At 37.0% G+C, this 17,707-nt stretch overlaps 1 protein-coding gene across 1 annotated transcript in view; it reads left to right on the top strand.

Annotated features, from left to right (window-relative positions):
* eef1akmt2 (EEF1A lysine methyltransferase 2) overlaps positions 1-632 on the top strand; it is an 8,145-nt gene extending 7,513 nt beyond the window's left edge. Inside the window, exons 5-6 of the mRNA XM_027008835.2 lie at positions 1-3; positions 407-632. The exon at positions 1-3 is cut by the window's left edge and continues 214 nt beyond it. Of these exons, the coding sequence (XP_026864636.2) occupies positions 1-3; positions 407-504 (101 nt within the window). The 3' untranslated portion in view covers positions 505-632. The remainder of the gene's footprint in view (positions 4-406) is intronic.
* The last annotated feature ends 17,075 nt before the right edge of the window (positions 633-17,707 follow it).

Raw genomic sequence — 17,707 nt, forward strand, 5'->3', positions numbered from 1 at the left:
CAGGTACAGTAGCTCAAATGCACTTAATAGGAATGGATGTAAAAATAAATGAATGAAAAAGTAGCTAGAGTATCCACCACTTGGGTGTTGAGGTTCAGTGTAGTGCAGTGAAGAGGAGAGTCTTGTGAGGATTAGAAACACGTACCTAGCATCATTGACCTTGAGCCAGACTTGCTCACTGAGTTTTGTGTGGCTCACCTCTTTTTTTTTTTTTAAGATTGGGACATATAAGATATTACACACTGGTGCCTGTGTGAATTTTGAAGGTCAATAGCAAATGATTAATCAAATCTGGAATCTTCTAAGTGAAAAAACTTTATTAAATGCCTCTGTGTTGGACATCTTATTGATCTACGTTTAATTTTAGTTATTGCTATGTGCAGATATATGTGTATCTGTCTTGTAGGCTTTGACTTGGTGCAAGAGTTGCCCACTCCTCGTTTCCAGTTTGCTGGGGTGACTGGTAATAGCGTCACATCTTTGGTCCTCAGAAAGCACAGCTGACAGCCGTGATTATGACCAAACCTCAGATAGCCCGGAGGCAGATATGGAACTCATTCAATTGTAAATGTCCACTGTTGTTTTTGTACATTTAATATAAAAATAAAAAAGAAACTTCAATATAAATGCTACATTCACAATGGATTTTTAAAAAGTTTTGTTTTAGTCATAGTGACTCACCAGTAGATAAATGTTCAGAGCATCAATTCTGAATCATGATGCTTTCCTGATGTGAGAGGCGTACTAATCAAGTGTGCTGTACTGACATTCTTTGTCTTCATAATTATGGCTGGTGCTACACAACTAAAAGTCAGCCTAATGGTATTAGCAGTGGAAATGCCAGTAGACATGAATTCACTGTCCTCTTACTTGCCAACTGCCTTTATCCTAGTAGTACATGAGCAATACCACATGAGGGCAGTATGGATCAATTCAAAGAGGTAAGCACCATCCAAATACTGGAAATGAGGTGTTTCTAGTCATTTTTCATTTTACCTGGCATACTACTGATGTTTTATGCAGAGGTGTTAAATCAGCAATGCACAAAGTATAATAGAATAAAGTCAAGTTCTGAAAGGTCCCCAGTCATTAAAGTTAAAAAAAAACCCTCATTCTTCCTAGAATAGGAGAGTTTCTCTAACTGGATCACTGAATCATCAGAGGGGCCTTTACTGATTTAATTAGGCATGCATTAATGAGTCTCGGGAAAATGCATTAATGACCACAACTAATCACAGGTCCTGAATGACACTTCACCATAGTATAGGAAATGGCAGTGTTGTGTTTATAAGAAACTTTAAACCTTTTAACACCTTAAAGTCAGAGAATATCATTATCTCAGCTCCACTTACCAAGAGTGTAGAAGGGAAATTCACTCTGTTCCTCTCCGATTAGAAACTGAAAGATTTATGCAGGTCATAGCATAAACATTTCTTTCTGGCATGTGCCCAGCCTTAAAAACATTTAAAGCATCACACACTGATTGGCTTTTACAGAATGTTGAAAGTTGTTAAAACATAAAAAAAATTACCTGAACCAATTGAGAATAGGAATTTGACCACTTGGGGGGGAAACAATCTTAAAATATCTGAGAGTCATGATGTTGAGCTGTAATATAATCATTCCTTTTTAGATATTGAATCATTGATATCGTTGAATCTTTAACTGTTCAGTAGTTGTTATTTTAAAAAACTTCATCAGGCTATGTCATGGCTGTGTTCTAGATTTCATGCTCTCTCATGTGGTTAACTGATTATAGGAATCTACTAACATGACTACATTTTAATTTAAGCATTTTAGACTAGTTTATTCTGAAAGGCTCAACATGATAGTGGGTTGGTTTGTATGAACTAACCGGTTTCTCTTAGAAATTGTTTAGCATGCATATCACAACATTTCAAGGCCACTGTGATGTCAAAAGTCTTGCCTAGTCCTTGTTCCTTTGTTATATACATATACTGTATTCACCACCCACTTTATTAGAAATACACATGTATTAGAAATATATATTAGAAACAATGCCCATCTATTGCAATACATTTATTAGCCACTCTCCAGCTCTTCATCATTAGGCAGTTTCTCAGCACAGGAATGGTGCTGACTGGATTTCCTTTCATATCAGATGACAATGCAACAGTTAAATGGACATGTGACGCCACTATCATTCATAGACTCATACCTGCATTACACTCACTGTCATCCCACTCTGTATAGTGTCACTGCTGTGTTGAGAATAACCACCCAGATAACATCTGAACAGCAGATCTTGTGGTCCAAACTGACAAGCAATGAATGGCCACTGTCTAATTTGTACATTACTTTTATGTTTATAGTGGTTTTCATAATAAACATTGTTACTAAATGGCTTCACACAAAACAAGTAGAATACACTAAAAAGCTAGTAGAATGTAACTGGCAAATAAAAAATCTTGGATGGCAAGAGGCTGAAACCTGAAACCTCTAAAGGGGAAATAATCCTCCTCTGTGTGGCGCTGGGTAATGTAACCAGATTCACAAATGAAATATACAAATTTAGGATTAAAATAGAGACAGCAGGATCACAGAGAGGGAAGATTCATGAGAGAAGGCTGATGAACAAAACTCACTCTCAAAATCAGTCTCAAACTCAAGATAAGAACTTATGGGGGCTGGTAATTCCTGAGGCTGATTAGGGGTCACGAGGGTCAGGAGTTCATGATGAATATGATGGCAGACTCTTTATTAAAATCTTTGGAGAATCCATTTGAGGTTATAGGCGTCTAGACGTGTCTAGGTGAGATTGTTAATTGCAGATTTTTTTATTTTATTTTATTTTATTTTTTTGTGTGTTTGTGTGATACATGCAAATAACTACAAACATTAAAATTGGGACTATTAATAACTGAAATGTATTTATTTCCTCTTAACTGGAATAAAATGATTTTTTAAATGCTTGTTTAACCTGGCTCCACATTTATTAGCTAACATTTTCTAACATAGCTTTTAAAGTCTTATTAAGTAATAAGTGCCTTAGTTTCCTTGTGAATAAACACTTGACTACACCAAAAAAAAAGTACAGTTAAAGGGCTTAGGGATTTTATGAGGGCCCCTATCTTGTATGGTTTCCTCCATGTCAACGTTATACTGTACTGTTAAATATTTACCTGCTCTGGCCTGAAAAAGATCATTGTAGTACTACAGACCCAGATATCACCGTTCTTTAGATTTAAAATTAACAGTACTGTTCATTTTTCCAAAATGAACATTTGTAAAAGTATAAAACCCAAGTGTCACTACATCCTACAAAATCTAGCACTTTGAAAAACTTCAATGTCTATAGTGTAGATCCCTCTGCATAGATCTGCATAGGTGTAAACCTCTGAGAACTCTATCTACTATGAGTGGGCTTAAGAGGAATGGCATCTTTCTTAATGTTTTTCTGTTTCAAAGTGCTGACAACTAGAACAAAGTAAGACTATATCACCCACTGCCTGTCACCATTCCCATCTTTCTCCATGACATTTTTTAAGACGTGGCCTGACAACTCCACCTGATAAGACAATGACCGAGCATCCAGGAGAGGACTGCTACCACAACAACAGGGAAAGAGCAATAAAATACTGGCTTTGGGCCATAGCGCAGTACAGTCTTAAAGTGGGAGAAATTCCTCCACACCGCTCAGCTTATTACAGGGTTCCCTTCCAGCACGAAAAGGAAATAAACAACAAAGGCTCTAAAAGGGCCCACATGTATATTCTCAGCTTTTGATGAAAACATAATGATACCCACAGAAGCAAAACCTGTTCTTTTTTACTTTTCATTTTTTAAATTCATTTTTTCTAGACAAAGTAGATGGAAAGTCCTGGATATAGAAGAGATGACACATATGAAATTAATGGATAAATTCACAATTTTATATGGTTAATTATTATTTGCAGTTGTTCAGTTTAGTCTGATTTAGCCAAGAGTTGAAGAGCCCGCTTTAGAAAAAATGTTTTAATTAATCAATATTAGATTTGGTTATGGATATCATGTTGTAATGTGGCAGAAATGGGCAGATGCTTGCAGATAAGATGGGAAGTGTCTTTGGAAGTGTTTGGAACACAGGGTGATCCAAACAAGTAGTCAGAAAATAGTCAAAACCAGAGAGACGATAATTCCAGAAACAGTAGAAGGGGGCAATTCCAAAATCAGTAGACAGTCAAAAACACAAAAGAAGTTAGGCTTGAGAAAAACCACTCCATACACAAGCGTTAAACCATGACAATACTTTGCAACAACTGTGTAAAGAGATTAGGCTTAAATAACAGGTGATAATCAGAAGTCCTGAGATGATTATCAAGGTAGCCGACTGGCTGAGACAGGGGGTGTGATCTCCATGTGTTGAAACTGGGGGTGATGAGAATTAGAGTTCTGAGGTGCAGCGCTGGAGGGTGGTATGATGTTTGTGTTTTAATTACATGGAGAAATAAAGTCTGCTTACTTATTTATGTGGTTTCTTTCTGGATGTCTGTAAGGGCAATAGAACATGAACAGTTTTATGTTTTGTATTAAAGAGGTATTTGAGCAAATAGAAAAGGTAAATGTGGTTCTTGATCTTACTGCAGTGACGTGACTGGCCAGCTGAATTTGTATAGTGCTTGAGTTCCATCTCCTAAGCTCCTGACTGCTAGAACTCTTAAACTCTTCTTAAGATACCAGAAAGGAAAGAAGAGACTGGAACTGTAATACCACTTTCCAAAGTCAGGGTGGAATTGGCTGGTCAGTAAAACAAAGGAAATTACTTGAAAGTAATGTAAGTAAATGATGGTGTGTGTGCTCATGTAATTATTTATGCATAATTTATATATAATTATCTACTGCGGGTTTAATTTGAGTGCTAAAATGACCAAGTCTCTTTTTGTTATTTGTGGTTTTTTATTTTTGGTACCACGTAGAATTAATGTTAAATTGATTATATAAATTATTGGAAATAAAATAAAAAAATTATTAAAATAAAATTATGTGGTTGTCTACCAGGGATGCTGACAACCTGTTGAACCAGCCCCCAGATTCCCTGAGGCTGACAGCATTAGGAGTTCACTGAGCTCCACTTTTACACAAACCTTTATAAACCATTTACATGGTCATCACCATTCTTCTTGTACTACTACTGCCTTTTCTCCCAACATGGGACCCTACCCTTTCTCTCATGCTTATATCCCTATTGATTTAATGCTTCAAATTATTTTCTGCTACAGAGTTTGTCTCTGTTGAATAATTAGCTGCTAAAACCATTTCTCTAATTGATCCTGCAAGGCATGTAAATCGTGCTGGTATTCCTCCTTTCTATCTCTCTAAGCCTGGAGAGTAATCTCATTAGGAACACTACCACACTCACCAAGGTGCACTGCAACACATTTTAGCAGCTTACAGAGAGCCCTGTCTCCATTAGGTAAATCCCCACTACAGAGAGCCTCAAGAACCTGCAAAACCTAGATCTATCAAATCTGGTACAGATTAAGCATATGTTGCATTTAAACTCAGGTCTGTATTCGTATATTCCTTCGTGCTTTCATACATCCATCTGTCCATAGAATTTTCTGCTCTGCCAGATTTAATGGAAATGTCATCAAAGTTGGCACAGAATTTAATGCTATGTTGGCTTATGTGTCCATACTGTTTCTTTAGCTTTGCCTCCAATACTTATTTAGCAAACTTTATCAATCCAATTTAGCAGATTACTAACAAATTTCCTCATTGCAATTTTAACAGTTCTCACAGGTTGCCTTGGCATCACATGCTGTGTACTTGCTGCCAGCCAGCTGTATAAAGTGATAAAAGCATGACTACCATGCTCTTCTGAGATCCTGGCTCTAATAATACACATTAAGAAAAAGTTTAATTACTGCTGAAATCTGACATGTCTATTTAACCCAGGGCACTGTTCAATATAATTCATTTCTCTTGACTAGAGAATCTTCTCTAGTTTTGGTTTTCTGAAATAGTCACCTCAAAATGGAGCAGCACCTGCACTACCTTCAGTGCCTTCATGGACCCCTCTTCAGACTTGCAATGTCCTTGAATGCTATTTTGTATTTTCCTGATTCATTGGGAAAACATCTTGGCTTGCAGGGTGCATGTCAGTGATACATGTTATAGATGGTATGGTGTAGGCAATCCGGGTAACCAGATTTATGAGGTAGGGACTGCACAGGACATTAGGCCTGCACGACACTACTTCTACAGAATGTTTGCTATTCAAACAGGTAGATGAGTGGCAAGCTATGTCAACACAGATCCATGAAAAGTATAGCAGAAAAGTGAAACAGAACAATGACTTAAATAGTCTGATCTCTTTGGCATTGATGGTAGTCATGGAAACCATTTCAGTAGTTCCATTTATCGTTAAGTCCACTGTTGTTTGAGCCTTGTGTTCTAGGCCACCTGTACTGTAAAGCTTCATCTTCAGATCAGAGTCACGCTTAGCATGACCATGGCTACAAAGAGCTGATCCTTGAGAAAACTGCACAGATTTTAGTAGGCATAACCTGCTGCTCTTCACATATGGCTGAGGAGAGGTACACATTCATAACCACCAAACTTTTGTGACTGACATTTTGCATGTGATACACTATATTGCCAAATGTATTCACTCACCCATCCAAATCACTGAATTTAGGTGTTCCAATCACTTCCATGGTCACAGTTTTATAAAACCAAGCACCTAGGCATGCAGACATTTGTGAAAGAATGGGTCGCTCTCAGGAGCTCAGTGAATTCCAGCATGGTGCTGTGATAGGATGCCACCTGTGCAACAAGTCCAGTCGTGAAATTTCCTTGTTACTAAATATTCCATAGTCAACTGTAAGTGGTATTATAACAAAGTGGAAGCAACTGGGAGCAACAGCAACTCAGCATTGAAGTGGTAGGCCACATAAACTAACAGAGCGGGGTCAGCAGATGTTGAGGTGCATAGTGCATAGGTCATCAGTGCGTAGTGCATAGAAAGTTTCATGGAATGGGTTTCCATGGCCAAGCAACTGCATCCAAGTCTTACATCACCAAGTGCAATGCAAAGCGTCGGATACAGTGGTGTAAAGCATGCTGCCACTGTGTTCTCTGGAATGACGAATCATGCTTCTCTGTCTGGCAATCCGATGAATGAGTCTAGGTTTGGCAGTTGTCAGGAGAACAGTACTTATCTGAATGCATTGTGCCTAATGTAAAGTTTGGTGGAGGAGGGATTGTGCTGTGGGGTGGTTTTTCAGGAGTTGGGCTCATAGAACTGTTAATGCTTCAACATAGCAAGAGATTTTGGACAATTTCATGCTCCCAACTCCCAAAAGAGCCAGGCCTTCTCGTACAACATCAGTGTCTGACCTCACAAATGTGCTTCTAGAAGAATGGTCATAAATTCCCTTAAACACACTCCTAAACCTTGTCGAAAGCCTTCCCAGAAGAGTTGAAACTGTTATTGCTGCAATGGGTGGGTCAACATCATGTTAAACCCTATGGGTTAAGATTGGAATGTCGCTCCAGTACATATGCATGTGAAGGCAGATGAGTGAATACTTTTGGCAATATAGTGTATGTGTTGAGGAGCACACTCCTTTCACCCTCAGATTTGACAAAATGCTTCCCTTGAATTTATTTAAATGTCAACTGATTAGAGGACATAAGCAAGCTAAACAAGTGATTTAAGACAAAATGGATTATAGAAACCCACTAACTGACAGGTCTCTTGGATATCAGAGCCTTTAGCCTCAGTTTTTTATGCCTTATTATAAGATATCAGAACATTAGTTACTACTAGGAAAGTCCTAGGAAGGTCTTCTTCAGCATGTAAAGCAAGTGCATCATGTAGGTCAGGGTACTGATAAGAAATGGCCTATGGCTGTTTTAATTAGCTTCTTGCATAAAATGAAAGTTGATGGCCCTATTTCGTCTATCTCAGGGGTCAAGTTTTTTTTACATTTAGGTCAATGAAATTTGGGGATTGTGAAATATTGAAAAAATAAATAATAATGAAATTTTTAATGGATGATGATAATAAATAATGAATTTTAATTTTTTCCCTTTGGCTACTGTCACGGAATGCCCCCAGGAGTCACGTGGTAAGGCCCGCCGCGTGTAGGGGGATTCACGTGTGTGTTTGTAACCACGCCACCCGGGATTGCGCACACCTGAGAAGGGTTCACTCTTGTATGTTTGTGTGTCTGTTTAAACCCCTGTCAGTATGTGCACTGTGGTTGGTCATTGTTGCTACCTAAGTGTTAGCGGCGATCTTTGTGAGACCCGCTGTAGCCGTAACGTTGGTTTGTGTAGTTACCGTTAATGTGTATACATTCTTCGTTTGATGTTAAATGTATTGTCATGTTCACGGTAGACGTTATATATGAGTGCCACTTTTGTCGTCTGCGTCGCTGTGGAGAGAGAGTGTGTGCGTCCTGCACTGCTCTGCGCCACTCTGGTCGACAGCGTTACAGCTACATTAGTAGCCAAAGGGAAAAAAAAAAAATCTTAGTTCGTGTTCTTTCTTTTTCATGGTCAAAAACAGAGATATCATTAATATCTCCCAATATTATTTGCATGGTAGGAACATTCTTAAATTGTTCATATTTTAAAATAGGTTTCAAAATATTTTAAAAATCATTCTTTGTATAAAAATGTCTGGATGTTGCACTCAAAAAAGTATAATTTAAACATATTTTCATACATTCATCATTTGAATCCAACATAGATATTCTGTAACCTTTGGTTTTAAACATACATAGACTATACCATCTAAGTTTACAGTAAATATGCCAATTCTCTAATACCAATGCCTGTTTACAGATTATTATATAACATCATACATTTGTAAACCACATAAAAAGGTGCATCAAACATGAAAATTAATCGGTTAGACACTTACAGCTGTGCTGACAAAGTAGACTCATAATACAAGATTCACAATTTAATACAAAAGGATGCAGTAGGATATTATCTATCTGTTATTCTTTCTAACTGGGTACACATAGTTATACTCCATGCTGTCTGAAATACAAATTTTTGATATGCTGCTTTTTGTGTGAGGACTGTGATTGATGGCTCAATGTGACTCTAATGTCAGTGCTTCATCAATCTGAATCTGAAGAAAAGGAGCCCGAACCAACCTACATCAAAATATTGATTTATTATGCATGTATTCATTGTAACTCAGAAGGATAATGAATCCTTAGAGATGGGAAAGTTTATTGGTGTGAGACGTATAATATTTGCAGCCTGAATATTAAATACTAGTTTAAATATCTTACAGTTGTCATCATATTCCACCAAAACAAATCACATGGGAAAGTTAGCACTTACACACACATGTAAAAATGGAACAACCAAAGGTATTTTCTCAAATAAAGTGTATGAAAAGCACATCCTCAGGGATGGTTTAGCCTACTTACCATACGATGTCATGCAGTTATTTTAAACTAAATGAAAGCAACAATGTTACACTTTTAAAAACCAGTCTGTTTCACTAAAAAACACAAGATGAGTGAATATATAATGCATTAACACCATGCTAGCCCACTAGTCCAGAGGTTAAATAAAATTCATAGTGTATTAAAAATTAATATTGAAGGATTTTTATTTGCAAATAACTGTAGCATTTCACACAATCCAACAGCACAGAAATAAAGCAATTAGTATGCTGCATGCAACAGGAAGAATACATTTAGTGTTGCCCAGGAGCAGAAAATCTGATCACATTATCCAAGACATGTTGATTTTTTTTGGCACACAACTGTTCCTGATGTTATTTGTTTTTACAGATACAAAACTATTTCACTCATAGCAAATGTATAAACATTTTTGACAAACCACAAATATTTGACTTACATGTCCTGTTTCAGTTTAACCATATTCATTTGTTAAAATAAAACCAGTATATTCATTATGCAGTGTAGCAGTATTAGGTTTGGTTGTGTAGTGTGGTTCAGTCTAAATTCTATTTAGTGTGTGGTTTTTCCTGTTTGGCAGCATTGCATTTGTAAGGCAGGTATCTGAAATTGTTAGTCTCCATAATTTTGAGTTATTTCTCCTCAGACATCGATCCAATAAATTGACAATTCTAACCAACCAAAATGAGATAGCAAGCACCACAGGAAAAATGCTTTGGGAAAAGAATCTCCTATTTCCTAGCCTCTGGTCTTGTACTTTGCCATTTACAGTAAAAAACTTTGTGAATTTGTATTCACTTGTTATTGATATTGTTATCTTCAAAAGTCTAGAAGTAAAATAAATCCACACATAAAACATAAACCCAAGCAGCTACCATACCCAAACACAAAACCCATAGCTGTTACGAACCCCAGGAACAACCCTCAGCCTCGCACTGGCGCGCCCACTCGCGCACACTCCCGATCTGACTCTCACTGGAATTCTAGCACAGACCCGATTCCCATTCCCTTCATTACCACCCCCCTTTTTAAGCTTCCCTTCCCCGTGTACACGTCGCAAAGTATTGCTTTACCTATGTGGCATACCGAGCATTTACTTATCCTGTGTGTTTTCCTGGTTATTGACTCCTGTCTGCTTTCTAGACCTCGTCACCTGCCTGACCCTTGGACGTTACCCCGTGTTTCTACCCCGGACCGACCCGACTACGCTTATCTGTCTGATGCCACGAATTGGTTTGTTTGCTAAAATAAAACCTCTAGCAATTGGATCCTCTTCTGTGTGTGTGTGCAAACATTACAATAGCAGCAAAAAAAAAAGTAGCATTTTTGCAGTAGTGGGAAACACTTTGGATTAAACATTAAAAAATTAATGAGGCAACTCTGACTTCCTCTGACTGTTTCTTTGCATTTTTGAGCATTTCACAGTTTGGGACTACAGTACTTTCAGTGTGGCCATCTTCATAGGTCAGCGTAAGTGGTTGAACACTTAGCTGAGCTGTGCTTCTGATTGGTTAGATGCTTCCAGTTGTCCTCACTGAGCACACCTAAGAGGACTGCAAATATATATTCTTGGTTTTAGTGTCTGCTCTCTGAACAAACATGGAGTCATTACATGTCTCTGAAAGATACGTAAACAATTTAGATGCTTAAATAAAAGAAGAATCACTCAGATTAACAGCATATGCATTTGGAAAAACCAATAATTTGGAATACAATGAAAAAGAATTGATTTCTTTTACGGGTATAAATTAAAAGTTGGCAATTAAAAAATTTGCCAAGCAAAGCAACCCTTTTTATAATTATTGCATTCTTTTAATTTATCTTTGATTTATAAATGTATTTCAGAACTTTGCCTGTAAGCATTTTCAGACATTACAAAGCTCTAAGATGGAGGCGTCTCTTGGATACTCTAAAACACACATATGTTTTCTGGAGAAGTATCAAGAGACTACAGTGCCCTTATTTAACATTCCTGATTGAAGCTTATTTCTACTATGAGTCAATATTATAGTGTGGAATTGATAAAGAGAGATGCTGCCTTAGCTGGCTGTGAGAGCGACACAACCCCTCTCTCTCTCTCAGTTTAAAAGGTGCACCGAGGCCTATCTGGAGGCTCCTCAATGGTCACTGATAGTGATGCCAGGAAAATCCGGTGCTCTCAGTCTGTTTTCTGTATGGGCTGCTTTGAAATCTGGGAAAGCTGCTCTGTGCCTTTCAGCAAATGCTATCCATTTTAACAAGGCTCAACCCCTTTCATGAGCCAGCTGTATCTTACTGTACATAGCCTCCTTTAGTCAGATGCATTCAGGGGTTAGCAGCAACCATCAAAAATGTCCATATTACTAAGTACCTACAAATCACTATGCTTTGGAAAAACTGCAATGTTACAAGTGTTTTGCTACAAAACAAAAACATTAAAAACCTGAAATTGAGAAATTTCATACAAATTTCCTTCAGCAGCAATAAAGAAAATATTTAGTTCATGACCTTTCTGGGCTACACTATTAAGGTCAGCTTTGACACTGCAGAATAGATCTATATACAACACTTAATAGTGGAAAAAAATATTCAAAGTCTATATTGCACTTGTGTTGTTTTCATGACCTATTTTATGTTCCTTGCATCCTCAAAGATAAATTATTTAATCAGCTCATGAAAATAAAGCTTTATTTCAGTCAATCCTGTATTATGTCACTTCCTTATAATAACATTTTATTAATAGCCATCAGAGACAGGATAAGCACTCCTCACAAGTAGAAATAAATTTCAAGTAGAAATAAATCTGGACTAAACCTGATTAGCATAAATGTGACTGAATTTAGATCTTACCATCAGAACAATAGCACACCACTTGAAGTAAAATGCACTACTATCAAAAGAAATTTCATGTCAGCAGCAGACAAGAAACATCATTGACAGCTCTCAGTCTAGAAACGTTACCAAGGGACTCAGACTCCGGGACTCAGAGACCCAATATCAGTCCAAACCGAGAAAGACTGAGAGTTCTGCAATGGCGGGGTGAACCAAATGTTCCCCAAGGGCAACTTGAGATACTGATCAATATCTACATGAAGTATTCTATTGCAGTCTGTACAACCACATGATTAGTTGTTGGGCAATTACTTTTCTAGCCAGGGGCAATGGATGTTTCTTAATGTGCCAATCAAGAATTGCAGTTCTGTGACTCAGGACCTGCCCTGTGTTTTCCAACAGAAATTATGGACATAGTGTTTCTATCTGAAAGTCTCTGCACTGGTAGAATCTAAGTCTGGTTTGTCATTTGATTCCTGGTTAGGGCATTACTGCTCTAATCACTAGAGGATGCCATTTACCTAATATGTTTGGTTAAAGATCTGATATTGCTGATGACAGAGATGCGCAAAAATGCAGAAAATACAAATAAACTCCATATTGGCCAGATATGATATGGAACTATATATTAGTTTGCCTGAACACACAATAATCTTTGCTAGCCTTTAGTGAACTAGAACTGATATAGGTCACCTAATTTGGATATTGCATTTTTCCCCCTGAATATAACTTTATGTTTAATTCTGTGCAAAAATATAAATATCAAAAGGTGTCTTTATAAAATGACACAAGTACCCCATTTCAGTGGAGTTGCAATCAGTTCACAGTGATGAGTGGATTTTTAAACTGGGAGTATGATGATGTGACAAATTGCAGTCTGTGACTGAACCTTAGGTGCTTCCTGTGAAATAGAGCTCATGACACTTTAAGCATCATATGTCATCTAATTGTACTGAGGTGACATGGTTTTCAGCAGATTCCAATTTCAACTGACTGCATCCAAGTCTGAGCATTCAAAGTGGCTAGATCTGGAATTTGAAAGATTCCATGTAGACAAGTGATTCTTGATCACACCATGCATTTAATTGCTCCTATCTCTAGTTTTTTAGGTCTATACCTGTTTGTAGAAAGTTATAGATACAAAAAAATCCTTAATTTGGTGGCTGCATTGGCTCAGAGGACTATAAGTATTGTTATTCATCTCACCTTGCAATCCACTCTTCTCTCCTGTTTAGCCAATCCTAAAAATGCTGAAATCAGATTTTCTTTTGTACTTGACAAGATTGCTGGGTTTAGTCACACTACTACTTGTAGGATCGTGTGTGGAAATAATTGTTGGTAGTGACTCCAGGAAAGCGAAAGGGAGAACTTTTTGCTTTCACCTCTGTGACCTGAGCTCAAGTCCTAGCAATACCTCTGCTAACCTTGGCTTGGAATCCATGAGAGCATAACGTGGCTATGCTCTCACTGGGTGGGAAGTGTGGCATATTTCCTTTCTTCCTGTCAGTACAGGGTTATGCTAGCCAATTGAGGGCATCTGAGGTCATATACACAGAACTAAGCAATTAGAGCTGTTCTCTGAACAAACTGACCTTCAAGTGCATGGGCAATAACTCCAAAAGGGTGCAGTTGTTGCAGTTTATAGAATTAGAGCACTGATTAGTAAGCAAACGAAGTAAACTGACTCACTATCTAAATATTTAAACACCTTGAATACGTACATATATTGCGTACTGCACAGTACATTCTACTATGGAAGCATCTATAACAACCTATATGAGATCTTACTTGGTCTGTATCTAACACATGAGAGGTGAAGCACAATGCAAAGATGAGCTGTGACAGACATTTATTAACACATGGAACCAAATGAAAGCAAATGCTGCTTAGCACGTAACAGGCAATCTCACAATGAAGCAGCTAATACACAGCTTTACATGGGGTCAAATACCAACAAAGACAAATGACTAAACAGGACTTTATATATACACTGTAACAACGTAAAACATGGAACAGGTGTGATACACGGGAGGGGTGTGGCCATGCATCCAACCCCCCCCCCCACACACAGGCGTTTAGGAGGAGTGTGCCGTGCCATGACAACAGACAAAGGAATAAAGATAAGTGAAATGTACAAATTTATCAGTTTATAAATAATGGACCTAATAGAATGAAACTTGTTTTATAGGTCATGTGACCTGTGTTTACATAATCAAGACACCACAACAGAAATAGCTCTTCACAGTCTTGATTCCCAGGAATTGCAATCCATACATTTTTGATAACATCCTGCTTAGCATAAACAGGCTCAGACTAATGAAAGTACTGACTTTGAACTCACATTCTGTTTTTGTCCTTTTTTCTTCTAATTTATTTTTAAGTATATATTATTTTAGTAAAAAATAAAACACCAAAACCAATTTTGAAATGCCTTTTAAATGAAATACATTTTCCATATATTCCATTATTAGTGTGTGACATTTCATACACATGAACAAGGCACAAGTGTGTAGAAAAAGGAAATTTTTATTATTAGGACAAATTGAGAATGTCAAGATAGGCAAAAAAACCAAAACAAAACAAAACAAAAAACAACTGAACAAAGACAATTGTATCATTTAGGAAGCAGATGGTCAAAGACATTCATAGCAAGCTATAATGCAGAGAGTGCACTGGAGACAGGCACCTGTGGGATTTAAATAGTGAAAAAGCGAGATTGGGAACAGGTGAACAGACTGAATTAATAAGTAGGTGACTTGGAGCAATGACGAGGTTAAGGGCAATTATCAACCAGAACTTGTGAGTATGTGTTTGTGTGTGTGTGTTCCTGGCTGGGTGGCGGCCAGAGTGTGAGACAGTGTTAATATCATACACTCTCAGTTAATATATTTATCTAATTAAAGACCTGGAGATAGATTTAACTGCTTAATCTGATGCAGCTCCTTTTAAGATAATTTAAAATGTATATTAGAGGAGTTTTGAGCACTAATTTGTTAATTTTTAACAAATTAAATAGCTTTTTGTAATCATTAAAAGCCTGATTAAACTGGTTTATTTACACATTAGCATTAGTAAATTTTGAACGTTTTCTCATCATAATTTGTTCAAACTTTATTGTTCAAGCAAGCATATGTGAAAAAAATCTTAACATCAGATATTGTATAACTGCAACAGAATCAATGTATAAATTTGAGATTTGCTCTTCACAGAAATGTTCGCATATAACATACTGCAAACCAACTGAGGATTGACTTCATCAGCTGTAGTCATTACTCACGTGGAGGTGGTTCACTGCCATGGAGATAAAGGTGCCTTACATTTTAGGCACTTGATTATCTAGCCAAGGTCAGACCAATGCTGTTTCTCTCCAAGAGAGAAAAAATGGAGATATGGCTTTTGGTGGTGATATGGACCTCAACTACACAAAAGGTAATAAAGAGTCTGGAGCTGCAAATGGGAATGAAATTCACTTGCTGCCCCCGAGTTTATGCACTGACACTGTAGCTCTCTACAGGTTTTAATTCCTTGGAGCCCTTGATCTGATTAGGTACAACTGAAGGGTACATTGAGGCAGACTGTTTTTCATGGAAAAACACCAACAAGGGGAGTATTTTAGTTTAACAATATTACAGGTCTTTAAAGACTGCTGAAGTGCATATTTTATGTGTGGTATATTGTATTGTGGGTAATATATAAACACAAGGTAAAGACAATTTAAGTGAGACATTTAGAATGTAATTGATAATCACCATAATAAAAAGTCAGGCTGCCAGGTGGCTGTAGTAACAGGTAAAATAATGGTATGCTGTTTCATTGCATACAGGACAAATGATATCTAAATCTGATTTAAAGGATAATAAACTACCAGCAGTTCCATCCTTTTTTTGAGGGAGAATAAAAGGACAACTCACTTCTAAAAAGGTAGGTTCATTCAAAAAAAATATCCAAAGCAAATCACACATACTTACAAAAAACTCTATTCTAGAGAAATCTTATTCTTTGCTGAGAGTTTTTGTTTTTGTGTCCATGAAAACATTTGGCTATAACAGTTCATTAACTTTTTTTTTAACTTGTTTGATCTGCAAACTCAACATAGATGTGTATAACAAATGGTAATTTTTCAGTTAATATATGAAAAGTGCCCACACTAGCATTCACAGTACATAACTTCAATTCCCACAGAACATTCACCAGACCTTTAATGGTCCACCATCTCTGTGGGAGAATCTAACTAATGGACCGCAGCTCACACAGAGCAACCAAGCACAAAACATGAAAAAATGTGTGGTGGCAGCAGCAGTGGAAAAATGTGGTTGTTGGGGCATTCAGCAAAGTTAACGTTCACATTTTATGGGTACTGAATCAAAACAGATTACTCAATCTAAAGATTAAAAATAAAATATATAGATATAAAGATATAGAATAAAGATAAAAGTAAAAGAAGACTATGAATAGAATATAAACATGCAGGGTATAACTGTCACTATAAGCAACAGATTACTTTTTCCACTCTTAGTTTACACTAGAATTCTAATATACTTATTACTAGTGTAATTACTATATTACCAATACACCTTTGCACGAGAGGTACTGGGGCTCATGAAAGGACTATAACAACCAATAAACCAAATAAATAGCTTTAGTGGCTAGACTGTCACTAAGAAAATAAAGAATTGTTCCAACCTAATGCAAATATTTAAAACATGACATTTACTAGTTAGTAAAATGGATTAATAGTACTTAAAATAATCAAATCCACTGTTTTTAAGTAGAACTAAAGGTGCATTTTGCATTTGTCCTCAGCTTTAGTGCTTCTATTTTTTCCAAGTATTTATAAAATACAGAATCAATTATGTGTCAATTTTCCATTGGATTCATCAAGATGATATAACAATATTCATCCATGGATAATCACACTTGACATACACAATTGAATAAACATGGGTAATGCTATCAATCAGGATTTCTTGACCACTTTATAAACGTTATTTTAAGACATTTTTCTTATTTGTGACTTTCTTACTTACGTAAGATTCTTTCATGTGAAACATTTTCAAACATCTATAAGGGTGTGGCTGTCCCTCTAATAGAGGAACCACTTGAATCAGTAATTATGCATGATTGTGTAATTCCAAAATGAAGCTAAGAAGGCTGGGCTGAGCTCTAATTACAAAATCAAGCTTATCCATAATCCATAGCTAATGAGCATGCTGAGTGGAGGCCCTCAGCAGTCCACGGCTCAGCTGAAGTGGTCTTTATCAGCCTTGAGAGGGCAATCAGCCTCTGCATCAGTGCCCCCTGTTCTTTGCTGCACTAATTATCTCATCATACACGCTGTAGGGAAGATGGCACAGTCACCCTTGGCCGGTAGCTCAGGTTAGAAGTATATACAGAAATTCAGTATATATTTCTCATTTTATTGTGCAGCTACTAAGGGGCAATAAGTAATTTTACCACAAAAATGTAGCAAAGAATATCAAAGTGATAATTTATTATTATTA

The sequence above is a fragment of the Electrophorus electricus genome, chromosome 13 (assembly GCF_013358815.1).
Source record: "Electrophorus electricus isolate fEleEle1 chromosome 13, fEleEle1.pri, whole genome shotgun sequence".
NCBI classification, from domain to species: Eukaryota; Metazoa; Chordata; class Actinopteri; order Gymnotiformes; family Gymnotidae; genus Electrophorus; species Electrophorus electricus.